Source organism: Panthera tigris, chromosome B3, assembly GCF_018350195.1.
Source record: "Panthera tigris isolate Pti1 chromosome B3, P.tigris_Pti1_mat1.1, whole genome shotgun sequence".
Taxonomy (NCBI): domain Eukaryota; kingdom Metazoa; phylum Chordata; class Mammalia; order Carnivora; family Felidae; genus Panthera; species Panthera tigris.
This window is the reverse complement of record NC_056665.1, coordinates 118366979-118394072: the sequence shown is the minus strand read 5'-3', so window position 1 is coordinate 118394072 and position 27094 is coordinate 118366979. Positions and strand designations below refer to the sequence as shown.

The 27094-nt window shown below is 39.4% G+C and overlaps 2 protein-coding genes across 11 annotated transcripts in view; both read right to left on the bottom strand.

Annotated features, from left to right (window-relative positions):
* ZNF410 (zinc finger protein 410) overlaps window positions 1-1774 on the bottom strand; it is a 49745-nt gene extending 47971 nt beyond the window's left edge. For all 4 annotated transcript variants that reach the window (XR_006218985.1, XM_042990081.1, XM_042990082.1 and 1 more), the window contains exon 1: window positions 1668-1774. The gene's annotated coding sequence lies outside the window, so the exon portion shown is untranslated. The remainder of the gene's footprint in view (window positions 1-1667) is intronic.
* A 2363-nt stretch (window positions 1775-4137) lies between these two features.
* On the bottom strand, window positions 4138-26630 carry PTGR2 (prostaglandin reductase 2). Of its 7 annotated transcripts, none has more exons than XM_007095084.3 (10): window positions 26549-26630; window positions 23142-23225; window positions 20464-20582; window positions 12814-13005; window positions 10185-10355; window positions 9231-9440; window positions 7718-7839; window positions 6594-6681; window positions 5187-5226; window positions 4138-4264 (listed from the first exon to the last, which is right to left on the bottom strand). In XM_007095084.3, exons 2-10 carry the CDS (start codon window positions 23176-23178, stop codon window positions 4188-4190), a joined length of 1056 nt encoding a protein of 351 aa, XP_007095146.1. In that variant the 5' UTR covers window positions 23179-23225; window positions 26549-26630; the 3' UTR covers window positions 4138-4187. The 7 variants fall into 7 exon arrangements, with proteins under 7 accessions (XP_007095146.1, XP_007095147.1, XP_042846022.1 ...); XM_007095085.3 differs by lacking the exon at window positions 26549-26630 and adding an exon at window positions 26264-26522; XM_042990088.1 differs by lacking the exon at window positions 26549-26630 and adding an exon at window positions 22547-22554 and having other exon boundaries at window positions 23142-23223.
* Between the last annotated feature and the right edge of the window lie 464 nt (window positions 26631-27094).

The following is a 27094-nucleotide window of genomic DNA, read 5'->3' as shown; positions in this document are numbered from 1 at the left end:
AGTTACAGCACGTCTATCTTCCTCAATTAACCCTTTACTCCAACCCACATGGACTGGCTACTGAATGAACACACCAGCCTATTTCAGTGCTCCACATCTTTGCTTAGAATAGTTCTTCAACCAATAATAAGCACTATCCAGCTGTGATTTTTTTGAAATCCTTTCCAGACTTTTTTTTTTTTTCATTTTTTTAAATGCTTATTTATTTATTTTGAGAGAGACAGTGTCAGCAGTGGGAAGGGGCAGAGACAGCGGAGAGAGAATCCCAAGCAGGCTTCCCGCTGACAGCACAGAGCTTAACACGGGGCTCCATGCCGCGAACAGTGAGATCATGACCTGAGTCAAAATCAAGAGCTTGACGCTTAACCGACTGAGCCACCCAGGAGCCCCTCCTTTCCAGATTTTAATATCCAACTCAAATGCCATCCTCCACTAAGACTCTGATCCTTTCCCTCCAGTGAAAACAAATCTGTCCTTTCCATAGTGTTGTCACAACATGCTATTTCACCTCATTTTAGCAATGATTCTATCCTGTCTAGGCTGTTAGGTGTCTACATGTATAACTTTCTCATTGGTTAAAGTGGTTGAACTTACTCATTCTACTCTCATTAACTTAGCATTATGCTTTGCACAAACTAAGCATTCAGGAAATACCCGCTGAATAAATAGGTAAGCCTCTTCATTTACAAAGAAGGGGGGAAAAAGGTAGAGATTAAGTAACTTGCCAAAAACCAGACATCTACTTAAATGCAGAATTTTTAAAAATTAGAACCTAAATCTTCTGTTTAGCTGACTTTGTCCACACTAAGTAAGATAAAACAGGTGAAATTTCTCACTCTCTAACAACAAAATGCCACCGGCTTTATTTCAGAAATGTTTCTTCTATTCACTTCGCAAATATGTTGCATTTGACCCATGCGCCAAAGTGAAGAAGTACAAATTCTTAAGTCCCAAGTTAGTAATGTTTAACTTCCAAATGGTGCCTAAATGCATTTCAAAGCCTCATGAGCAAGTGGGATAAACTTTAACGGCCGAACTGCATTCTTTTCTCTGAAGAAACGTCGGAGGAGAAATTGAACCTTGGAATGCCTACAAGGCTGTAAACACCCACAGCCCACAGCCTCGCCTTGAAATGACAGGCGAAGGAGAAGCTAGCAGCCAAAGCCTCTCAGAGCCGGCAACCTTCCTTCCTCTAGACCCAGAAAGTAAGTGGACGTATGAAAGAAGGGGTAGCTCTGGGCTGAAATACCGAAGGCAGAGTCTCCTCGGCATCCTCTTTGCCCCACCGCAACGGCCTTAGTGTAAGGCCCCGAAGCCCGCGGGCAGGGCTCGACTGCGGGTGCAGTCCAGGAGCCCCCGCCCTAGGGACTCGCTGACTCTAGCTTTCTCAGGACCGTCTTGTTCCCAAGCCCCGGCCCCCAAAACCAAGCAAATGAGCCGAAACACCGGCCCCAAAACGCCTCGAGGGGAAGGGCCGAAGCCGTAGGGCTTCAGACCGGCCGCTCCCGGGCCCGCCAGATAAGGGAGGGGTGCCCAAGGGGGGGGCGGTTTCCCCGTCCTCTCCTGAGTCGAACTCGGCCCGAGGCCCCGAGGGACCAGTACTGGCTCCCTCCCTCTCGGCGACCATCTAGCTGTGCGGCTGTGGCCTGGCCCAGCCCGGAGCTCACCTCCCCGTCCCGGGCAGCCTGCTAGCCGTCAGTCGGTCCCGAATTCCGTCCACACACAGCGTCTTCCGGCTCCCGCCGGAAGCAGCGGCAGCGCGGGACAGGAAGTTTGGCCGGCCCCCAAGGCTCACACCCACTCGCCGCCCCAGGCTGGACAGCTGCCGCCCCGCGTGGGGGTCCCCCCAAGGCGTTGATGGAGGGCTGGGGCCGAGCTGTCCTCGCCGGGCTGAGCCTCCGGACGCCAGGAAGTCTCTCGCTTCCTATTTATTCCCGACATTGGGGCCCCGTGGTCTACGAAACCCGAGAAATGGGGTCAGTTCGTGCCAGCCGTGACGTCACTGCTCCCTTGCAGCAACAGAAGGGGTAGTTTTTCCTGTCAGCTGAGATCAGAACTAGTTACGACGGAGGAAGGCGAGGAAGAGAGCCCTAAACATTTATCAGTGAAGAGGATCTCAAAGCTTCACTGACTGAGAAGGGAACTTGCAGAATCAGATTCTGCATTGCATACGGGACGGGGTAAGAATTGAGACTCAGGTGTACAACTTTTTTTGTAATATGAATTCTCCAGAGTCTGCGTTCCCTATATTGGGATGGAAAGAGCTCTCGGATATCTACACCGCGGACTAGAACACTTGAGTTCCAGGCTGGATGCCACCACGTGTTAGAGCTTAATGGGGTTGACAGACTTTCAAATTATTAATTTTTGAATACTTGCTGTGTGCCAAAGGACGAGGAACTCAAGATCGTGGCAGTGGGAATTAAAGGAGTTCTCTAAGAAGGGTATTCTCAACGTTAAACACAAGCCTTGATTTCATAACAGGTATCTGAACGGGTGAGAGAGTAGTAGTTTGGGTGCACAAACTATGGTGATTTAAAAACAAAGTAGAAACATGTAAGAGAAAGGTAATTCCACTTTAGATAAACAGAGTTTATCCCAGATGTCAAAAGGATGTTTTACTTGGAGGTCCCCAGCTCAAGTAAAAGGTCAGAAATAGAGGTGTAGATTTGGGAGTTATCAACATACAGACCTTTCTGGAGATGAAACAGTCCAGGAAAGGTATATAAAACAAGAAAGAGAACACTGAGGTCAACTGGAGTGATTGATTACTAACAAAATTTCAATCCACTTTCTACAAATGTTATAGACAAAAGTATATTGCAGGGTGTAAACAGGTGACCATAAACCAGCACAACACTTAGAAAAATATCCTCGATTTTATTGTTGCAAATGGTTGATTAAATTAATGAAACAAACCCTCTTATTTAGAGGTTCATTAATAGATCTTGAAACTCGTGTTCAGAACCGTTTGTTAATTTGTTCAGTCAGTCCTGTCATTTTAAGTCCTGTCATTTGCTAAAACTGTCTTTGTTGTCTTAATCTTTCTAATCACCTAAAACTTCAAGTGATGTTCATATCTATTTGCCCTCGGAATCTTTACACTATGTGACAGTGTGTGCCTGCTAACCTAAAACAAACTTGCTTTCGTCAATATATGAGTTTTTAGACTATACAGTAAATTATTTAGCAAAACACAAATAGATCATCCTCTAGTAAACTACTGTCTCCATCGACCTAACTGACCTCAGTTATTTCACAAAGCCTCTGCTCTGTATCCTAAAAACTGCTCCACAAGCTCTGGATTCCCCCAAAACCCCTACACACACTCTGCCATCTCCATCTCCACATGGAAAGGCCATACCAATTCTATTCTTACACCAAATTACAGTTCAAGAGTTATGTAAAGCATTTCCAGGTCAACGTATATTTACAATGTGTCTTCTCAAGCATTCTATATATATTTCTTTTAATTTGAGAGAAAGAGAGGGAGAGAGAGAATCCCAAACAGGCTCCACGCTGTCAGCACACGATGCTGACACAGGGCTAGATCTTAGGAACCGTGAGATCGTGACCTGGGCCAAAATCAAGAGTCATATGCTTAATCGACTGAGCTACCCAGGCACCCCTCAAGCATTCTATTTTAAGTGAAAGTTATTAACTGTAAAAATCTGTTTATTTTGTATGATCTGCTAAAGAGTTACATCAAATCTCTATGGGTTTCAGACTGTCTAATCAAAACATCATATATAATATTGGTAAAGGAAAGAAAAATATGTCACGTTGACTTCAGTCTATTATTGTAAATACTCATGTTGGATACAGAGAACATATATGATATTGAAGATAAAGGAAAAAATGTTATCCAACTAGAAAATATTACCTATGATCACATTCAAATTAAAAGCTATCTGTACTCGGGGCACCTGGCTGGCTCAGTCAGTTAAGCATCCAACTTCAGCTCAGGTCCTGATCTCATGGCTTGTGGGTTTGAGCCCTGCGTTGATTCTGTGTCCCCCTCTCTCTCTGCCCCTCCCCACTCACACTCTGTCTCTATCTCTCAAAAATCAACATTAAAAAAAAAGCTATCTGTAGTCTAAGATTTTTTTTTTATGAAAGATCTTAAAAATCTTTGAGTAAAATGGAAAGAAATCTGTGTATTTCCTTGATGAAGATGCTTATACATATTACAAAGAGGTTTCTTCTGAAATGCAAACTATCTGCTTTCCGATGTTACCTCCGGTCATCATGGACTGGAATGCAACTAGAAAGAAAACAAACAAACTAGGTTATATGAAAACCTAAATGTCACTATCATACATGTTTATCAGTAGGTCGAACACATGCAATTAATTTGAATAATTTCTTCAATTATTTTAATATTAACTATAGAAGGAAATTTTCATGAAGAGAACCTCAAGTGAAATATTGGCAAAACCACTAAACTAACTCAATTTACATCTTAAAAATGTGTTTTTACCCAAACTAGAAATGTTTAATTGGTATCTACCTCAGTGTTCACTGTTTATAGAATCTGAAGACTAGAAGCAAATAAGTATGTGGATAAAATGCCAGCACAATTTTTCAGTTACTATTAAAAATAATAGAAATCTAACCATAAAGTTTTACTAAGTAAAATATGCATGTTATGCCAGGAAAATGAGTAAAATTTAAGTTGTTTAGTAAACATATTGACCAAATGTATTAAATATTTTTTCCTAAAAAGGTAAAAAAAAAAAAAAAAAAAAAGTTTGATATAATCTCTTTCATTTTAAACAGACAAAAGAATGTTGAAATCTGTGTATGTTAGGGAAAAAAAAACCCTAAATATTGAAAATCTGTTTAATATAATCTTATGATGTCTTAGAACGATTCAATCTGAAAAAGTTACCTAGAAGGTATCACTTTTGTGATACTTGTATTTTTTTTCATAACTTGTTTCAAAACCAAAGAAATACTTATTTGATGACTTGAAATGTGAAAACAATACTTTCTTAAATACCATTAAGCTGAACTTTAATGGAGTTTGATTAAGATATTTAAGTAAACCTGCAGGATGGGTTTACAGGAAAGAAATAAATGATTTGAAAAGAAAAAAAAAAAACGAGGGAAGTAGAAGTAAAGGAAAAAAGGGAATATTTGTGCTTAGCTCATGCATATGATAAATAAACCTACACTCATCTTACCTCCCATGTTTTCCAATCCATTTACCACAGTCTCTTTAATCTGTAAGTCAAAATAACCAAATATAGTATTCTTTAGACTTCATCATGTCTATTTAAAGTTGACCATTTGAACAACACGGGTTTGAACTGTGCAGGTCCATTTATACACAGATTTTTTTTTCAATAAATAAGTACTGTAAATGTATTTTCTGTTCCTTGTAACTTAATAACATTTTTTTCTTTAGCTTACTTTATTGTAAGAATACAGTATAAATTACATATAACATACAAAATATGTGTTAGTCAACTGTTTATGTTATCAGTAAGGCTTGTGGTCAATAGTAGGCTACTTGTAGTTTTGGGGGAGTCAAAAGATACATGGGGATTTTCAACTGCATGGAGGGTGTCAACGCCCTTAACCCCTGAGGTGTTCAAGGTCAACTGTAATATTCTCCATGTTGGCAAAGGGCAGTAATACTATTTAGCACTTTCTGTCTAAAAATAGATTTCTTCATCTCATGGACATAGCACAGAAGTTTCCTATTGAAAGATTTTTAAAAATAAAATCTTCTTAAAAAAATAAAAAAATAAAATCCTCTTTTCCCATTGTCTAATCTTCAATTAGCAACATCACAAGCTATCCCCTCTTTTCAGAAAACAAAGTATATAAACATAAGCACATGCACATGTAACTTTGCCTGTCATTTGCAAGTTTCAAGAACATCCCAGGTCAGTGTCTCTAGACCCCAGATGAATAACTCCTGATTTTCAGCCAGCAACCAAGAAATATATCAGGCTATCAGGGAGGGCAGGAAAGAAGTATAGTGGTGGTGAGATAGGGGTACGGGGAGGTGCTTAAAAGATTTTGAGGAAGCACAGCTTCTAGGGACACCCGGCTGGCTCTGCTGGTTAAGCTACCAACTTTGTCTCAGATCATTATCTCGTGGTTTGTGAGTTTGAGCCCTGCATCAGGCTCTCTGCTGTCAGCATGGACCCTGCTTTGGATCTTCTGTCCCCCTCTCTCTCTCCTCTCTCTCTCTCTCTCTCTGTCAAAATAAATAATAAACTTTAAAGAAAAGAAAAGAAAGAAAAAAAGCACAGCTTCTAACACATAGTAGCATTCCATAAATATTTGTTAAATTAATGAATATTAAAATTTGAAAAAAAAACACCTTTTTATCTTGTATTATAATCTAAGAAAAGTAAAGGTTAATAAAATTTTAGATAAAGCGACTGACAGTAGAGGGTTTCTCAATTAGGAAGTTATACTCACCTGAGAGTAAACTTAATTTACAATATTCAGTGCAATTTTGTAGGAATTCCTATTACAAAGCTAATATGTTCACTATAATAAATTCAAATAACACAAAAGTATATCAATTATGTCAATATCAATGATATTGATAAAAGAATAGAGGCAAGTTCTACCTTTAGCTTTCCTTCTTTAAACCACTGACTCAGCTGTAGAATGCCAGACTCAAATTTGTCCTTATAGTTTAACACCAGAAATCTTTCTCTGTAGTGGGGAAGAAAAGGATAATGATCAGAGACTATGGAGGGTGAAAGAGCTCAAAATCAAATCATTCCAGAACTCTAATATTTGTTAGTCTTTCAAACATCAGGACTTAATCACACAGAATCAGGCCAGATACAGTTTTAGGTGTAGTTACATGTGTAAGTGTAGCGGGCTTCTATTGTTTGTGGTCTGGCTAGCATTAAAACCCTGTTTGGTAATTAGCACTGTGATTTTACTTTGTGGGTAATATCCTTTCCCCACTCTCCTGTGACCAAAGCTAGGCCAGTCGGAGCCAGTATCAGCTTTGATAAAACTGAGAGGAAGAGAGCTTTCTCTTTTTGCTTGGGTTACTAACTTGGTAACATGTAAGACTAGAGATAACAGTCATCCTCTTGATCTGCTGCAAGAGAAGAGCTTGCAAAGGAACAGAGCCAACCCAAAAGAAAGCACAGCCCAAAGGTAGAGAAAAACTTGGTGATGCCACTATGCAAACCTTATGTCCAGCCAATACTAATACCGGACTGCTCAGAAACGTGAGCCAATAAATTACCTTTGCACTTACGCCAATGTGAGTTGAGTTTCTATCACTTGGGGAAAAAAAGACTTGCAAAAGATTGATAGAACCGATATGTTTTTTAGAAAATTTTTTGCCAGGGGGCGCCTGGGTGGCTCAGTCAGTTAAACGTCCTACTTCAGCTCAGGTCATGACTTTGCAGTCTGTGGGTTTGAGCCCCGTGAAGGGCTCTGTACCGACAGCTCAGAGCCTGGAGCCTGCTTCTGATTCTGTGTCTCCCTCTCTGTCTACCCCTCCCCTGCTCATGTTCTGTCTCTGTCTCTCAAAAATAAATGTGAAAAAAAAAAAAAAAAGTTTTTGCCAGGGCTCTGGTTAACAAAAACCTAAATACTGAAAAAAATGTCCATTTTCAAGTTTTACTTAATAAGGAAGAATTATATATGAAAAACACTACCATTTCATATACATCTATGATCTTTAAACTCATGAATCTGGTAGTAAGGGGAAAAGGGTGGTCCATACCTTGTGATGTTTCTTTCCTTTTGGATTGCTTCTACAGCAGGGGGTAGTGGAGGAGGATAAGGCACATCTTTGTTGTACTGAGAAATCTGACCACACAGGATGATATGGCTGTTCTGATTCATCTGTTCAGGAAAAATTGATGATTATACCCTAAGATACATGCCTTTCCTATGTTTACTGATTTTATGGCTGCCTCAGCAAAAGCCTCCTTGACTACTGTAATTTAATCCTTTGGTGCCAATTAATTGATTTTGCTTTGAAGATTTACTCCTTATATGTATTTAAGAGTTTTAATTAGCCAGGAAACAAGTCCCTTCCAAAGGAACAGAGGTAATTGAGAGTTTGGTAATGCACAAAAGAATTACACCGGTATCATCATTGTTGTTGCTACTGTTAGTAGCAGCAGTAAAGTATTTCCTTGCATTTAAATAATTTAACCTTCGGTGCCTGGCTCAGTGGGTTAAGCGTCCAACTTCAGCTCCGGTCATGATCTCGCGGTCCGTGAGTTCGAGCCCCACGTCATGCTCTGTACTGAGAGCTCAGAGCCTGGAGCCTGCTTCTGATTCTGTGTCTCCCACTCTTTCTGCCCCTCCCCAATTCTTGCTCTGTCTCTCTCACTCTCAAAAATGAATAAATGTTAAGAGAATTTTTAAATAATTTAACCTCAACTGCAATATATGTGTGTGTATGTGTGTGTGTGTGTGTGTGTGTGTGTGTACATAGTAAAGGACAATGCCGTGTTAATAGCTAATGTTGATATTTTATAACATTGTCAATAAAAATATGTAAATAACTGGGGCGCCTGGGTGGCTCAGTCGGTTGAGTGGCCGACTTCGGCTCAGGTCATGATCTCGCGGTCCGTGAGTTCGAGCCCCGAGTCGGGCCCTGTGCTGACAGCTCAGAGCCTGGAGCCTGCTTCCGATTCTGTGTCTCCCTCTCTCTGACCCTCCCCCGTTCATGCTCTGTCTCCCTCTGTCTCAAAAATAAATAAACGTTAAAAAAAAAATGTAAATAACTATAATCTATGAAAATCATTTCCCTACCCAAAGTCAGAGGCCATGGCTGTGAGTGAGTTAGTTGATGAGGAATTAGGGTCAAAACTTCACCACTGGAACAATACAACTGTAATTTTTTTGTTAAGATTTTATCTTTAAGTAATCTCTAACACCCAACGTGGGTCTAGAACTCACAATCCCAAAATCAAGAATCCCGTGCCCGACCAACCAAGCCAGCTAGGCACACCTCCCTACAACTGTAATTTTTGATAAAAATAAATTGCAGGTGAAAAATACAATACTGCTATCAAAGAACTGAAATTGATGCTCATATGCAAATCTGCAAGCAAACGGAAGTAGTTGTCAGCAAGCTCTTCTGCATCACTAAATTACAATACTGATCATTAACATTATTTCTCACAATAAACCCTACAATTCTATAGGTTTTTTTCGGTATCAGGTAAAAAGCACAGCAAATAAAATGTAGCATTCAAATTTGTAACAAATTGGCAAACAACCTGACTTATCACTGTATCACTGATGTCACCACCAACATTGTCAAAGTAAACATCCACTCCAGCTGGACAAAATTCACGGAGCTGTTCTGCCACATTCCCCTTTTTATAATTAATTGCAGCATCAAAGCCCAGTTCTGAGGTCAGAAGGTGGCACTTCTCCTGTGTTCCACAAATTCCCACCACTCTGGAACAGCCCATCAAATGGCCAATCTAGGGGGGAGATTTTAAAAAAGTAAACAACTTTCCGTTGCTACATTTAAGTGTAAAAATGTGAGTATACAAGATATCACGAGTATATGAGAGTGTTCATCACAGTTTAGGTTAGATTACAGGACTTTGGCTAAAAGTTATTTGAAACCAAAAGAACTAAGACCAGATATAATGCCACTGCTGAAAAACAAATTAAGATTGACTAAAATTAGACTTAGTCTGAATGTTAAAATCTCACAATTTAAAGCTGATTTCATAAAAGAAGTAGACTCAAAACATCACTAACTTGCAATTCAAGATTTCTCAGGCCTATGATAAAATATTTTGTTTCAATAAAGACTTTTAGTCATGAAACAATATACTTTAAAATTCTATTATAATCTTTACTGTATTTCTAGAACCCAGTAAGTGCTCTCTTATTTGAAGATTCCTTTTAAAAATATGAGTTTGTCTTTTAATTCATGTCATGGAATTCCAGATAGGTACTCTATGGGTTTCTTCCTTATATTGATTAGAGCAATGCTCTAGCATTTACCATGTCTATTTCTGGTTAACAGAGAACAAGATACAAAAATCTACATTTTCCATATCGTTATGAAGAGAGTCTAGGCAGGTAATAACACCATTCCTACCAGAAATATATAAAATAATATTATACATTTGTTCAATTTTATATTTTAAATTATATACATGTATCCAGAAATTCAAGTTTTTAGAAAATCAAATAGTTCTCAGAAAGTTTACCTGCCCAGCCAAGGATCCACAAGCACCAGCAGCCCCACTAACAACCATTGTCTGATTAGATCCAGCAGTTATATGACCTTTCTCCTGTATCCCAATCAAGGAAGTCAAACCAGGCATACCTATAGCTCCAAGAAAGTATGAAAGGTGTCCATTCACAAGTTGTGGGTCTACCTAAAATAAAATATCTAACTTTAAAAAATAATGCTAGAAATTCCTATTTTAAATCAACAAGGCAGAGAAAAACCTGTTATGGATTGAGTTGTGTTCCCCCAGATTCTGATGTTGAGACCTACCCCTTAATATAACTATATTTGGACACAGGGCCTTTAAGGAGATAATCATGGTTAAATGAGGTCATCAGGGAGGGGCCCTAATCCAACAGAACTTGCATCCTTAGGAGAAAAGGAAGAGACACCAGAGGTCTTTCTCCGCACGTACACAGAAGAAAGGCTAATGCCCTGTGAGGACACAGCAAAAAGGCAGCCAACTACAAGTCAGGAAGAAAGACTTCACTACAAACCAAATTTTCCATCACCTAGATCTCAGACTGTGAGAAAATAAATTTCTGTCATTTAAGCCCCCAGTCTATGGTATTTTGTAATGGCATTCCAAGCAGATTTTAATAAACAACCTGATATGGTTTCTAGAACAGTGAACCATTCTTCAGTCTAGTGAAAATTCTATAATTTACTTGTACAAAGTAAAAAACAAATAAGTATTACTTCTCTTTATAGTAAAAAACAAAAACTTTAAAGAATTCTACATGAAAGACACTTATCATTCTTTCTTATCAATGCTGCCAAGTATATTTAAAAAAAGAAAGAAAGAAACACTTAAGGGGAAAACACTAGGCAAAATAGGAAGGTTTTAAAACCTCTGAGCAATTCCAAGGGGCCTGGGTGGCTCAGTCAGTTGGGCATCTGGCTCTTGATTTCAGCTTACATCATGATCTCATGGTTCGTGAGATAGAGCCCCTGCTTTGGGCTCTGGGTTGTCAGTGCGGATCCTGCTTGGGATTCTCTTGCTCACTCTCTCAAAAATACGTAAAGAAGTTTTTTCAAAGAAAGAAGATTCACCACATTAACTTGATTTGTAGTTAAACTTCCATAAACAAAATGGCAGTTTGTATTCAGCAGTCTTAAATGGCTGTCAGATCTAGTGTGTACATAAAGGCAATCAAGGTATTAAAGTCAACAATACTTAGGTCTACAGTACACAAAAATATATCATGTAGGTAATATTTATTAGTAAGTCCAATATAGAAACTTTGGGAGACAGGTTTGTGTTTAGCAAATATCCTTTCTCCATCCCTTCTGAATTCCTTTTTATTTCTAATAACTGTGCCGAAAGCATTTTGAAGCTCTCCCCAGCTGCCCCATTTCCCTCCATAGCAAAATGACAGGGAAAAACCAGAACCTGCTGAATATTTCTTCCTGCTAAGTTTCTTGTTAAATATATTTTACTGGTATCATTAAGTTGAAAATTATTGTATAACATCTCCCACATATCGTTTGTATTTTAACAGTCACCTTTAACTGATTATAAGAATTCATAATAACAGGGCTGCCCAGGTGGCTCAGATGGCTAAGTATTCAAGTCTTGATTTCAGTTCAGGTCATGATCTCATGCATGGTTCATGAGATCTCTCTCCTCACCCCCCTTGCACCCTCTCTCTCTCTCTCTCAAAATAAATAAACTTAAAAAAAAAAAAAAAGAATTTCTAATAATAAAAAATACTAAAATTTTATAAAGCTTTTTAGAAAGCGTTAGTCATATTTATCATAGCATTTAATTTCTACATTCAGTTGTGAAAGAGCTACTATTTTCATCTTCCACATGAGGAAACTAAGGTTCAGAGACATAAAATAACTTCCCTGATGACATAAATTGGGTTGCATTACATGAAGCTGCCAGGTTTTATAGGTCAATACAGACAAGTATTGGTAATTTCACATAATTCAACTAACAACAGACACTGAACTCAGGACTTTTGATACAAAATGGAATTTTAAGCACAAACCAAATGAGTTTAAGTCAAATGGCAATTTCATAGGAAACTTTAAAGCATACAACTATAAGAGAACTTCTGGCCCCCTTGGTATAAATTATTTTTTGATGCTTACAATTCAGGTTTTATTTTATATATGTAAAATTCAAGAAATAAATTAAATATGAAAAACAACACTATTCACTAATAATCTAAGAACTGTCATATAGTTACGGCCAACAGTGGAAAAGAAACAAAGGTTTTCCACATTTTAGCAGCCATCTAAAAGAAAATGTATGCTTTTATTTTTTTTCCCTGATAACCCACTGAACCGAATGCCAAATGCACAATGATTTATAGGGAGGGGAAGACCCAGATAGTAGAACCTTGGATTGTGAGTAACTTGTTCTGCGAGTGTTCCGCAAGACAAGTAAACATTTCTAAAAAATTTTATTTGACTTGATAAATGAGTGATGTCTTGCAACAGGAGTACTACATGATGTCAAATGTCACACGATCACAACTAAGCCAACGATTCTTGAAATTCCCTTTGATATACGAGTGCTATGGATTACAAGCCTGTTTCTGGAACGAATTATGCTCGCAAACCAAGGTTTTACTGTACTGTATATTATACATCACCTTCTCAAGGCTGCTTCCATTCAGAATAACCTTGGTTTGCCAGGGCCAATAGAAAGAAGTCACAAAATCGCCTTTAGTAAAATGTACGTGTTTGCTTTCTTCTACAATCCCAATACCTCCACCATCAACCACTTGAGACAGCTGCCAAGGTGTTATATAATCACTGCCAGTGTCTTCATTCATTCTGCAACGCTAAAAAAAGAAAATGTTGATGAGGATAATTCTGCCTGATAATACTGGCCAGTTTGTTAATTTATCGGGTGACTAAAAGAAAGGTATATAGTCAGTAATGTTAAGTAAAGTGTTAAACAAATTAAATTTATCTTAATTTCTATCTTCTTTTCAGTTATTCTTTATCTTTTAAAAAAAAAATGTATCCCCTCTCTAACAAGTAAAGAAGTATAATTAGAGGGGCGCCTGGGTGGCTTAGTCCATTAAGAATCTGACTTTAGCTCAGGTCATGATCTTGCAGTCCATGGGTTTGAGCCCCACATCGGGCTCTGTGCTGACAGCTCAGAGCCTGGAGCCTGCTTCAGATTCTGCCTCTCTCTCTCTCTCTCTCTCTCTCTCTCTCTCTCTCTCTCTCTTTCTCTCTCTCTCTTTCTCTCTGTCCTTCCCCTGCTTGCACTCTCTCTCTCTCTCAAAAAAGAAATAAACATCAAAATTTATTTTATTATTTTTAATTTTTTTTAACGATTATTCATTTTTGAGAGACAGAGTGTGAGTGGGGGAGGGGCAGAGAGAGACAGAGGCACAGAATCCAAAGCAGGCTCCAGGCTCCAAGTTGTCAGTACAGCCCGATGCAGGGCTTGAACTCACTGACCACGAGATCATGACCTGAGATGAAGTTGGACGCTTAACCAACTGAGCCACCCAGGTGTCCCCGCCCCCAAAATTTTTTAAAATAAATTTTAAAAATAAGTACAATTAGAAAGGACTTTAAGTATGGTCTAATATCAGATTGTGGTAATGGTTAAACAACTTTGTAAACGGGCTAGAAACCGGTGAATTGTACACTTTATTTTTTGAAAATGTATTTATTTAGTAATCTCTACATCCAAACTGGGGCTCAAACTCATGGCCCTGAGATCGGGAGTTATATGCTCTTTTTGGGGCACCTGTGTGGCTCAGTCGGTTAAGTGTCCAGAGCCTCTGTCAGCACAGAGCCCACTTAAGATCCTCTATCTCCCTCTCTTTCTGCCCCTCCCCCACTCGTGAGTGTGTACGTGCACACACACACTCACTCTCTCTCTCAAACATTTAAAAAAAAAAAAAAACAGTCACATGCTCTTCCAACTGAGCCAGCCAGGCACCCCTGAATTGTATAGTTTAAATGTATAAATTGTAGGATACGTGATAATATTCCAACAAAGCTGTTAAAATGTTTAAACAAATTTAATATTACATTATGCTAGCAAAAATAATGTGTCAATGGTTTCAATGGATTGTGGCGCATTAGCTACACTTAACATGTTGCTATTATAAAACTGTCCAATTTTTACAGAAAGCAAACTACCAACATATAGACTGTAATATTATTCACTTATTTTGGCCTAGCAATTCTGCTTCCCCAATGGAAATAACCCAAAAGAAATGAAACAATTTTTTACACAGTTGTTCATCACAGCTTCAGGCCAAGCCCTACATCATACCCCATAACTTTGGGTGGATGTTCTCCTTCTACTACAAAGGCAAAATGTCACAGTGGCACCACACCCTTCCATGGGACTAGAGCTAAAGATTTCTCTGGGAAGTAATCAAGGCTCTCTTCCTCTCTGTGGCTCACTCTTGCCCACTTATGAAAGCCAAGACGTAGAGGCCTACAGTGTGATCCAGGAGATAGAAAAGATAGAAGGCTACTTGACTATGTGGGTTCAGTTCACCAGGGTAAATGACCAAACAGGGAATTGAGGGAGAAGCTTCTATGAGAATATACTAACTACACTTCTGCTAGTGTGCCCCTCCAAGTATTCTTGGAAAGCAAGTGCAGCAGCCACCGAATACTGCCGGACCAAGGACCTGACTCTTAAATAAGGCTAACAGAGAAAGTACAAACAGTAATTCTCTATAGGTAAGCAAATGATGTCAACACAATCGAATGTTATATAACCACCAAAATAATATTTGGACTCGTTTATCATATGAAAATACACATAAAGTCACTTAAATATAAAATAAAAATAGTATATATACATTAAATAGAACCATGGAAAATACTGTGTAAACATGGGGATTAAAATGAGTTATGAATTTGGATACGTTCTTTTTTTTTTTTTAAGAACAATGTCTAGTAAAAGGAACCAAAATTATTTTCTTCTCTCCTTCCTTTAATACTTAATAAACGCCATGCCAGTCACTAGAAATACAGTGACAAATAAGACCTCTGTCTTCATAAGTTTACTTTTTATTAGGGAAGACAGACATCTAAGAACTACACAGATCATTCTTCATTACAACCGGAAGAAATGCTGAAGATCAAGGTACATTTTTGAGAAAATATAACAGAGAAGACGAGTCTGAGGGTGGAAGGCGACTTATCAAAGCAAATCTTTTTAATGCAGGCTTTAAGAGAGTAATAGGGATTGGGCAGGTAACAGGAAAGGAGCGGGAGGGAGACAGAGGGACAACACGTATAAAGGCTTGTTTTAATTGTACTCAGGATTTTGTTGTAGTCAGGTATGGAAGAACAACAGACACAGAGACACCCACCTTGAAAGAAGAGTTTAAAGTGCCTGGGTGGCTCAGTTGGTTAAGCATCTGACTTCGGTCACGATGCTCAGGTCATGATCTCATGGTTCATGAGTTAGAGCCCCGCTTCGGGTGAGCTCGAGCCCTGCATTGGGTGAGCCCCACTTCCCCCACTCTCTCTCCCTCCTCCTCTCTCCCTCTCTCTGCCCCTTGTGGGATTCTCTTTCTCTCTCTGCTCCTCACTCATTTGCACCCTCTCTCTCAAAAAAAAAAAATAAAAAACAAAAATACAAGTATTACAAAAAAGAAGAAGAGTTTATTACTTACAAGTCCCAAGAGGAGGAGCACACCATACCACACAGGGCCACAGGGGGAAGCACCAGAGTTAGTCAGGAAGAAAAAACAGCAACAGGAGAGCATGGCCCAGAGTCTTTATTATGGTTTTAGGGGGAAGAAATGGACAAGACAGGGTAGGGAAATTTGAGTAAGTTTAGGAGGAGACAGCTTGAATAATTTCAGTGGGATCTGGCTTAGAGGGGTGGTCCCTAGTTGTCTGGTACCAGGCCCTGGGGTGATTTGGGGCAGGGAAAATCACCTGTGTGAGTTAGATGAAGGAGGCAGTTTGGTGTGTTCCAGGCAAGTTGTTTGTTACCTCTAAAATATGCTGGGAGGAGCTGGCTCTCCAGGATTAGGAAAGCTCCTAAGATATGAAAGCATTAAAAAATACAGCAAAGGAAAAACATGATCGATATAAGGTTTGAGCAAAAAAGGCACCGGTGTGTTACACAAGAAAGAGGCCCAGTGAGGCCAGCATCCAAGAGGAAGAAGTAAAGTAGGGTATAGTAAGGCTGGGCAGGCAAACAGCGACCAGACTATGTAGCATCTTAGACCATGCCCAAAATGTTAGTCTTTATCTCAAGACTAAAAGAAAGCCATTAGACATAAAGGTGACGTGATTAGTTGTTATTATACAACTACCATTTCTGGCTGCAGTGTGGAAGACAGTCTAAGGGGGCGAAGAGTGTTTGCAAGGATACTCCATTAGGAGAAAAAGAAACAATGATGACTCAGACTGAATACACGTCCTTGAAGTTTACTGAGAAGTGGACTGAACTGAGATGTACTTAGGAAGGAGGATCCACAGGACCTGAGACTGACATACAGAATGAACACAGAGAATGAAGAGACAGTCTCAAGAAAAACTCAGTGCTTTGTAGCATGAAATGAGTGGACAGAGAAGCTATATACTCCCCTGGAGGAAAAAGAGGTTTTTTGTTGTTATTTTGAAGTTGGGGGTGTTTAGGCGCGCCTGGGTGACTCAGTCAGTTGAGCGTTCGACTTCGGCTCAGGTCACGATCTCGCGGTCCGTGAGTTCGAGCCCCGCGTCGGGCTCTGGGCTGACGGCTCAGAGCCTGGAGCCTGCTTCCGATTCTGTGTCTCCCTCTCTCTCTGCCCCTCCCCCGTTCATGCTCTGTCTCTCTGTCCCAAAAATAAATAAACGTTAAAAAAAAAAAATTTGAAGTTGGGGGTGTTTAGAAGTGAAGATCATGAATCCAGTTCATGTCATAATCTTAATTGTTTCATCATCTCTCCACCCCTAAAATCCTTGGGTCATGAATTTATCTCACTATAAGTCTCTCAGAGGGAATTCTGCTGAACAGGAAGTTTGTTCCAACTTAGAGAATTCTGTGAAAAACACATCCTTTCTGCTTGTTTTCAACTATTCCTTTTTGACTGTTCTGTTTCATTTTTAAAACCCTTCTACCCCTGAACCTTGGCTTTATTTTGGTAAATTGTGTTCTCTTAATTTACTTTGTATTTATTATCCTGGGCTTAAATGATAGGCTTTACATTTTGTTCATCAGGGCATATGTAATCCTTAGATGCCCTGAGCCATGTCTTATTTATACATTGAAGTGTTGAAGTCTTAAGAACTCCACACCAATCATCATCAAGAATTGACCCTGAATACTAAATAGTGCACTGCCATTTTTCTCCTGAATTGGGGGTAATTATTCTCCTCATGTGATCTGCTCAGCACAGTCTAGAGTATTGAGGCTGATAGCCTGACTGAGCTTGTCTTGGCTTCCACTGAAAGGTGGAGCATCTTTAGATCTATGGGAAATCAATGCCCTAATTTATCCCTCGGTATCTATTTGTCTTTTGTCTCTTTAGAATGTTCTAGACCAGTCACCACTTCATTCCCCTAGCCCATAAAGAAAAATTTCTTGCTACCCTGGGAAGAATTTTGAATGAAGTCGTCAAACTGTTTTCCGTGGTAAGCATAATCAACTATGACTGGTGTTACTTGAAGACAGAGCCTGAAATTACACTCCTGGATCAGAGGAAAGAGGAGCCTTCCCAAGGCTACAACTATCCTGGCAGAAAATTGGTATTGCCAATTGGGTCTCCACTGTAAATGAAGCCTGAGAAGAGGTCAGCCAGGATTTTCTCTGTGCCCTACCAGGGCACTCGAAAAGCCAAAAGCAGGAAGCAAGCATATGTACAAGAACAGTAATATATAAAGAGATTCTAAATTGCTTATTTGTCTCTTTGCCCAACTGTTCACAGGCTAATATAGACAAACTTTCTGCATACCAGCCATTATTATCTTTTATTTCTATTGCAAATTTGTCTAAGTTTGCCATTGATCTTTTGATTTTGTACATCCTGTTTTATTGTGTTTTACAAAATACAATGTTTTTAAAAATAGGTCTATTTATCAATCATGTTCTTTCGTATTAGCTGGGTTTGCTGTCATTCTTACAAAGTCTTTCCCCAACATCATTCAATTGTTTACCCATGTTTTTTCTAAAAATTTTTATAGTTTCACTTAAAAAATTTTTTTTTATTATCTGTTGGAATTTATTCTGGTGTAGGGGTTGAGCTAAGAATGTAATTTTTGCCCCAAAGTACATAGTCAACTAACTGATCCAACCCAGTTGGATTGAATAAGCTATCCTGATTTTCTTTTAACTTTTTATTTTACATAAATAAAGACTCAAAGGAAGCTGTAAAACTAGTACAAAGAACAGAAATTAATGAAATAGACAACAGGAAAACAATACAGAAAATCAACAAAACCAAAAGTTGGTCCTTCGAAAAATTAACAAAATTGACATAGTGTTAGCTAAACTGACCAAGAGAAAAATAAACAAGACTTAAATTACTAAAATCAGGAATAAAAGAAAGGGCATTACTACCTATCTTTCAGAAATAAAAAAAGATTACAAGGAAATACTAAGAACCGATGGCAATAGATTACACAACTTAGATGAAATGGGCAAATTCCCAGAAAAACACAAACTACAAAAGCCAACTCAAAAAGGAATAGAAAAGCCTAGTAGACCTACAACAAATAAAGACATTGAACTAGTCATTTAAAAACTCTCCAAAAAGAAAAACCCAGGCCAGATAGCTTTACTGGTGAATTCTACCAATCTTTGAAAGAAGAATACCAATTCTTCACAAACTTTTCCAAAAACAGAAGAGGAGGGAACATTTCCCAACCCATTCTGAGGCCCAGAGTACCCTGGTACCAAAATCAGGCAAACACATCACAAGGAAACAAGAGACCATGAATATAGTCTCACAGTTTTATGGATGCAAAAAACCTCAAGAAAATGGTAGCAAACTAAATCCAACAACGTATCAAAGGAAACACACCAGGACCAAGAATGCAAGACGGATTTAACATCTGAAAATTAATTAATATAACAAACCATAAATAGATTAAAAAACAAAAACCACATGATCATCTCAATAGAAGCAGAAAATGCACATGACAAAATCTAAAACCGCTTCTGGGGGGAGGGAATAATGGGGATTTTATTATTTAAAGGGCAGAGTTTCTGTTTAGGATGATGAAAAAGTACTGGATATGGAAAGTGTGTAACAGCTGCACAGCACTGAATGCTCTTAATGCCACTGAATTACACACTTAAAAATGGTTAAAATGGCATACTGTTAGATCTATTCTATCACAATAAAAAAAACCCAACACCTCTTTATGATAAATATACTCAACAAATCAGAAACCAAACCAGGAATAAGAGGAAATCTCCTCAACCTGACAAAGGGCATCTACATCCCACATATTTAATGGCAAAAGATTGAATGTTTTCCCCCTAAGATCAAGAACAAGACAAAGATGTTCACTCTCACCGCTTCTATATAACAATGTACTAGAGGTTCGAATCAGGCAGGCAAATAACATAAAAAGCATTCATACAGGAAAAGAAGAAAAAACTATCTCTCTTTTTTTTAATGTTTATTTACTTATTTTGAGAGGCGTGGCGGCGGGGGGGGGGGGGGGAGCACGAGCACATGCACGAGCAGGGGAGGGGCACAGAGAAAGGGAGAGGAAGAGAATCCCAAGCAAACTCCACGCGGAACCAGATGTGGGGCTCAAACTCACGACCATGAGATCATGACCTGAGCCACAATCAAGAGCTGGTCGCTTAACCAACTGAGCCACCCCGGTGCCCCCAAATCTATCTGTCTTTATAGAGACTAAGTCCATGTGCCTAAGGGCTTCTCAACTGTAGTCCTTCACAATATCTTTCAATAAATCCTCTTTATCTAAAAATAGCATAAGTGAGTCTGTTCCTTCAAAAAGAAACCAACTAGAATAAAGGTCTTATACAGAGCCTGCCTTGTAAACTAGATCAATCTGAGAGAACTTCCAAGCCTAATTCACTATGTTATTTACAACCGGGAAGTGATCTGGACATTTGAAAGAATCGGATTAACATGTACTACTATGATGAAAACATTTCTTCTACAACATTCCCTCACAACACAAGTGAATAAAAACAAAGGCAACCTGTAATTCCCCGGCTTCAAGATATAATTGCTCAAATATTTATTAATCATGAGGATTGCACAATGAAATTCAGATGCAACATAAAAAATATGAAAATACAATTAATCTTCACCAAGTCACAAAATCCTGATTCTTACCATATAAGGATCCACAGAAAGATAAAGAGTTCTCACTTGTACTTGTCCTTCATTGATATTATTTGGTAAATTTACTTCTTCTATTCGGAAATTTTCTGCCACTGGATTACCATTTTTTCCTAAAATATTAAGGAAAATATAAAATAAAAAAGTCACTTTCTTATGTAATTATTTCTCTTTTTTTAAATGTATGTCCTTGTGATTTTTTTTTTTTTTTTTACTGTTTATTTATTTTTGAGAGAGAGAAACAGACAGACAGAGCGTGAGTAGGGGAGGGACAGAGAGGGAGACAGAATCCAAAGCAGGCTCCAGGCTCTGCACTCACAGCAGAGAGCCAGATGCAGGGCTCGGACTCACAAGCCATGAGATCATGACGTGAGCCAAAGTGTATTTATTATTCTTTAAAAGGTAACTCTAGGATTCAGAGAACTCCCTTTTAATACAGACATGAATAAATCTATATTGTTCTGTAATTTCTCTGTAACTCAGCATAAATTCTTCAAATAGTTTCAGTTGCTCTTTATCTTCTCCAAGCAGTTCCTATAAAATATTGCCATCAACTTCAAAATTCCTTTTTAAAGATTATTACAGGTAAATCACCTCATCTGTTGTAAAATTGTAAGATTTCAAAAAGTAAAAACTCACAGCCATCTTTTTTAATTATGAAAATCAAATTTTACAACATAACAGAAACACATCAGCCAAAATAAATAGTTAAGTAAACATTTCTTCCTCATCTTAAGAAGAAATGGAAACTGGAATGTAATTTTTAAAATTTTTTTACAGAGAAAAAGTACGAGTGGGGAAGGGGCAGAGATAGAGGGAGACAGAGAGAAAATCCCAAGCAGGCCCCGTGATGCCAGCATAGAGCCTGACACAGGGCTCAAACTCACAATATGTGAGATCATGACCTGAGCAAAAATCAAGAGCTGGATGCTTAACTGACTGGGCCACCAGATGCCCTCTCTTTTTTTTTTTTGAGAGAGAGAGAGCGTGTGCAAATGGAGCAGAGGGAGAGAGAAGGATAATCCCAAGCAGCTCCACACTCAGCACTGAGCCTGACTCTGGGCTCGACCCCATGACCCTAGAATCATGACCTGAGCTGAAATCAAGAGTAGGACAATCAACCGACTGAGCCACCCAGGCACCCCATAATTTTTTTTTTCCAAATAAAATTTAACTTTATGAGATGACTCCGAATGTACTAGTGTCTTAGGAAAGTTTGATATGGGCCCGTGTCTGTATGTGACAGTGTTACATAGAATGGGACTCAAATGTCCAATTTGCTCATCAAATTTTTTTTGATCAAAGCCATTTCCCAAATCCAATTTTAGACAGGTTATGTAGGAGAGTCAGAAGCTTCACTTTAATGCACCTTCTCTCCAAATGCGATATGCTGAATGATGAAGAGACCACAGCCCCAGCTTCTCTCATCTCCCATCAGGGTCAGGTGGCAGGCAGGGATTGTCTTGCTGCTAAGTTCTGCAGGAGGGGCTGCGTGCAGGCTGTTATCACTGGGCATCCCAGCTGAGGGCACCAGCATTCAGATAGGCATAGGCAGGCATTTGTGGACAAGGGATGCTGCAAGGTTACGAAAGCAACACCACAGGCGGAGATGGGCTTGAGCTGGAGGGGCCCATGAGGATGAATGTAATTTTTTTAAAAAGTAAAGCCTTGGGGTGCCTGGCTGGCTCAGTTGGTGGAGGATGTGATTCTTGACCTCAGGGTTGTGAGTTCAAGCCCCAGGTTGGGTGTGGAGCCTACTTTAAAATAAAGTCTTGAAAATTAGGAAATTAGAAAATTTGAAATATAGAAAGAAAAATTTGTAAGCAGAAAATGTCATCAAAGTGTATTCTTACTCAGTTATGTTAACATAAGCAAACTTCCTACTGATTGAGTCATCAAATGTCTAAGGTGGAAAAAGAATAAACACTTTAATCTAACATCTCACTTTTCTAAAATGGAAGTCAGAAAAGGTAAGGGGCTGGGGGAAGAATAGGTAAGTGATTTTTCTAAGCCACACAGTAAGTAAACAGTAAAACCAAAGCAACATGGGCCCAAACCTCTCAGGTTATTTTCATACCTAAGTTTCTATGATTCAGGTTAGATGTCAGCACAGACATAGGTCAGTGTTTTTCACATAGAACAGAAAGACAAATTTTAAGAATCAACAATACATACATACTGTAAATAAAAAACAAAAGCCATATATATTTGTACTATAATATTTTTTAAGTTTATTTATTTATTTTGAGAAAGAGAGAGTCCAAGTGGGGGCAGAGAAAGAGGAGGGAGAGGGAGAGAGAGAGACAGAGAATCCCAAGCAGGCTCTACACTGTCAGCACAGACCCCAATGCAGGGCTCGATCTCATGACCGTGAAATCATGACTTGAGCCAAAATCAAGAGTCAAGATGCTTAACCAAATGAGTCACCCAGGTGCCCTGGGTAATATAGCATTTTAAGTGTAATAATTCTAAAATACCTTTTTTCTTCAACAGATAGCCTTGATAAGCGATCACTTAAAAAATTGAATATTATATTATTTAAAGAGTTTCTTCCAATATCTCTACTAGGGTTAATATCTTCCTACCTTAATTTACCACATTAACTATTACTTTTTGTTCCTTCATTTTCACTAATAATTATCAAAGACCAGGTCTTTGATACAAATACATACCAGGTCGGGAATTCAATACCACTCTTTGTATAATCATCACCTTGCTGCACAGTGGTCTCACAAGACTTCTGTATAGAGCAACTCCTATAAACAGAAAAGTTTTTAAATCACAAAGTTTTAAAATAGTCAACAATTAAAAAAAAAGAAAGCACACTTATGATTCCGAACAAGGAAAGGAAAAAACCATCTTTGGGATCCAGAAAAGATGTAGTCTCCTGCCAGAGTTGGCCTCGTAAAGCAAATATGCAAAGAAAGACTAAATCTAGTTACAATTTTTTACTAATAGGAACAAGTTCAAAAGGCTGAGGAAGACGAATGTTTTTGGCTTCATAATTCGGGCACATTCATTTTTATACCGTCCTGATTAAGCCTCCTACTGTGACTTGATTAAAAGAAAACATGATATATTCCTCCAGAGCTAGAAGTTAATCTAGTAGCAAAACAAAAACACTAGCTGTTTGAGATGTAACCAAATGTTCAACAATTCTTTTATTCATTGGTCAAAATGGAAATTACTTTAATAGTTTTATTTATACAAAAGCAAAACATCAGTGGTAGCTGGCTCAGTCAGAAGAGCATGTAACTCTTGACCCTGGGGATGTGAGTTTGAGCTCCACGTTGCGTGGAGGGATTAAAAAAAAAAGAAAGAAAGAAAACTTAAAAAAAAAAAAAAGTAAAACATTAAAAGCATTTTTAAATTCTCACCTTATAGGAAATTCTGAAATACAAAATAGCCAAAGAAGTAAAGGATCAGCTTATTCTGGGTTTACAATTTGAGCTAATGAAAGAAGCAAAATGAAGTTCTGGTGTTGGCACTGTATCTCCTAATCTTCTATTAAGTATCATTATCCCCATTTTACAGATTTTATTTCATGCCATTGACTGTTGAAGAAACATTTGTTGCTAAATTCCTTTGTCTATGGAATGTCCTTTGATTGCTTGCTTCTTCAGGGTGTCATTTACCTCATTCTTCTATCCCCACCCTTCCACCCCACCCCCACCCCCGCCTCCCTATCCTTGACTGGTAGTTAGATCTAGAGATTCGATTTAGACACAGGTTGAATTTTTTTAAGCAAGAATCTTTAAAGATGTTACTGTGTGCATCCTATCTCCTCACATCAAGAAGTCCAAAATGTCTTGTAGGGCTAAACATATTTTTAAAAGGAAATTTTCTACTGAATCACCTTGTGTGTAAATTATGGAAGAATTAAAAAGCAAAATTTTCCATTTGATGCTGGGTCCAAAGATAACTGCCCCAGAGAGGTTATTAACAGCATCATAATTTTCAATCAAAGGAATTCTTCCCAAATAAGTTTCATATTTTGCCCTCTTCTCTGATTACTTTCTATGTGTGCTTTCTCTAAAATATGCACACTGTAGATTTGTCCAAATACTTTTTATCAGCATGAAAAGCACACCATTAAATTTCTCTCCCTCTGTATTAAATTAGAAATTTTTCAACTGTCAAACACTAGATTTAACTAAGGTTAAGATAATTGCACAATATCCCTTGAGAGCACAACAAACAACACATTTAAAGGATAAAGAATTGATTGGGTTACAAAATTAAAATCCTAAAATATGACACACCAAGTTCTAGATCTGAGAGGACAGGCGGTGGTGGTGTTAAATGCATCCCCAGTGAAGGAGTAGGGAGGACACTCAACTCTTTTTTGACTGATGTTAAGCGTACCATATTTGGTTGCTATGATATTAAATGGATTCCCAATTAGTGATAAGTCATATCCCCAAATAACACCAAATCAATGGTCAACTGAAAAATTCACTCCGGTGCTGTTCATAAAGACTGTGTTATCTGAGTATCTACCTTGTAGCCTAGCATGAGAAAAGAGCACTGAACTAAATAGACCAGAGGACGCGTCCTGGTTCTAATCACGTGGGATCTTAGGAAAGGCCCTTCTCTCAGCAGGTTCTCTGAATGTTACTAAGTGCCAGGAACGGGGCTAAAGTTTTTATAATCATTGTCTCGAACCCCTTCTACCCAACAACCCTATGAGGATGGTACTGTCATCTGTCCCCATTTTTCTAGATGGAGAAAAGGAAGAGACAGGTTGAAGACCTTGCCCAAAAGAAAGACCAGAACCCACACTCAAACACAACACATAACCATTTCCATAACACGAGCTTCCTAACATGTTTAAAACAAACAAACAAACAACTCTTCCCCATCCTGATCTTGTTCAATTATTCTGCCCAAATGGCTCTGCAGACCCCGGCCTTGTTATAAAAGGTGGAAATCTCTGGGATTTCCTCCACTCTTGCCGGCCTGTCGCTCCCTTTCCTTTGACTCTTCTGGTTTCTTCCTTCCTCTGCCCAAGACGAACAGGTTGGGAGATTCCTGCCTGGCTCTTCCCTTCTCCCACTGGCCTCACCTTCCTCTCTGGCTCCCACTACCAACCACTCACATGGACATTACTAAATATCTGCATCTACAGCCCAAATTTCAAACTGGCTTCCCAGATTGCAGGTGCCAAAGGGACAGGGATTTGTGTCTGTTTGTTCAATGATTCATGTTCACCCTCTGGCACATGGCAGGTGCTCAATAAATATTTATTAAATGAACCTCCCAGATGCACCTTAAGCACAATTACGTGCAAACTTAAGGTTGTTTACACCCAACATTAAAAAACAACAAACAGGGGCGCCTGGGTGGCGCAGTCGGTTAAGCGTCCGACTTCAGCCAGGTCACGATCTCGCGGTCCGTGAGTTCGAGCCCCGCGTCAGGCTCTGGGCTGATGGCTCGGAGCCTGGAGCCTGTTTCCGATTCTGTGTCTCCCTCTCTCTCTGCCCCTCCCCCGTTCATGCTCTGTCTCTCTCTGTCCCAAAAATAAATAAAAAATGTTGAAAAAAAAAATTAAAAAAAAAAAACAACAAAAACAAACAAAAGACCTGCCCCCGTTTCTTCTAGAGCATTCTCTAATCTAGTTGTGGTAGGGTCCCCCCTCCCTAAGGAAAAAAAAAAAAAAAACCCTCAAGGTAACCTGGCTATGCGCGTAGGTAACCACAACCCTCATGACCTTGTAACACGAGACCACTTAATCAGACAGCATGTTTGTATCTATGTGGGAGATTAAAAAAGTAGAAAATATCTAAAAAATTACACCGGGTGGCATTCGGAGCTCAGCTCTTCGGGTACGAGCCCAACTGAGCAGTGCCGGCAGGAATAAAGTTGCTTCCTGTTAAGAAAAGCCGTGGTGTCACGACTCTCTATGCGAGAACCCTGCTACATAGTGACCTAGGCAATAATGCCAGCCTCGTGGCAGCTCCGAGGGGAAGAGTGGAAGTCACCCCGGTTCCTAGATCCTCCCTCACCCGGAAGACCCAACCCAGCCTCGGGCTTGGCTGACCCAGCAGCCCAGGCGCCGGGCCCGTCTCGCGTCACTCACCAGCACGCAGCTCGAGAGGAAACCGCCCGCTTTTCAGAGCTCGCGAACTGCAGGCAGCGAGACCTCTGTCCTCCCAACCCCACCACGCAGGCGCACCGCTAGACCTCTGCCCCACCCCCACCCCCGCCTCCTCCCTGCCTCCTCCCCTCCAGGAGCGGGGTTTTGCAGCTAAAGCGAGATCCTTGGGTTCCCACGTTCCCAGATCCCTGGGTTCTGGGAGAAGTGGGGAAGATGCGGAGTTTTAAACGATCATCACGTGTCTGGGCAAGGTATATTAATCAGTTAAACAGGACTGGTGCTCTATGGCCGCCCATACTGGACCAAAAGAGCAAATCGTTCAGTCTTGACCATTGAGTTCACTTCCAGCAGTCCTTGAAGGAATTTAATTCGTTGTATGGACTTCTCCGTAAGCCTCAGAGTGGAAAATTACTGCGAGGCGGGGCCCATCAAGCCTACCCCTGGTTTTATAGACAAGGATACTGAGGCTCTGAGAGCTGATGTGATTGAACCACCTACTTTTTCGCTGGTTAGGGGCAATGCTGCGGT

Excerpts from the sequence above, each read along its gene's own strand:
- PTGR2 (XM_007095084.3), bottom strand. The coding sequence starts at position 23,178 with ATGATTATACAAAGAGTGGTATTGAATTCCCGACCTG. Across the intron at positions 20,583-23,141 it reads GGTATTGAATTCCCGACCTG|GAAAAAATGGTAATCCAGTG; the intron begins GTATGTATTTGT and ends TTAATATTTTAG. Across the intron at positions 6,682-7,717 it reads AAGGAAAGAAACATCACAAG|AGAAAGATTTCTGGTGTTAA; the intron begins GTATGGACCACC and ends TCCCCACTACAG.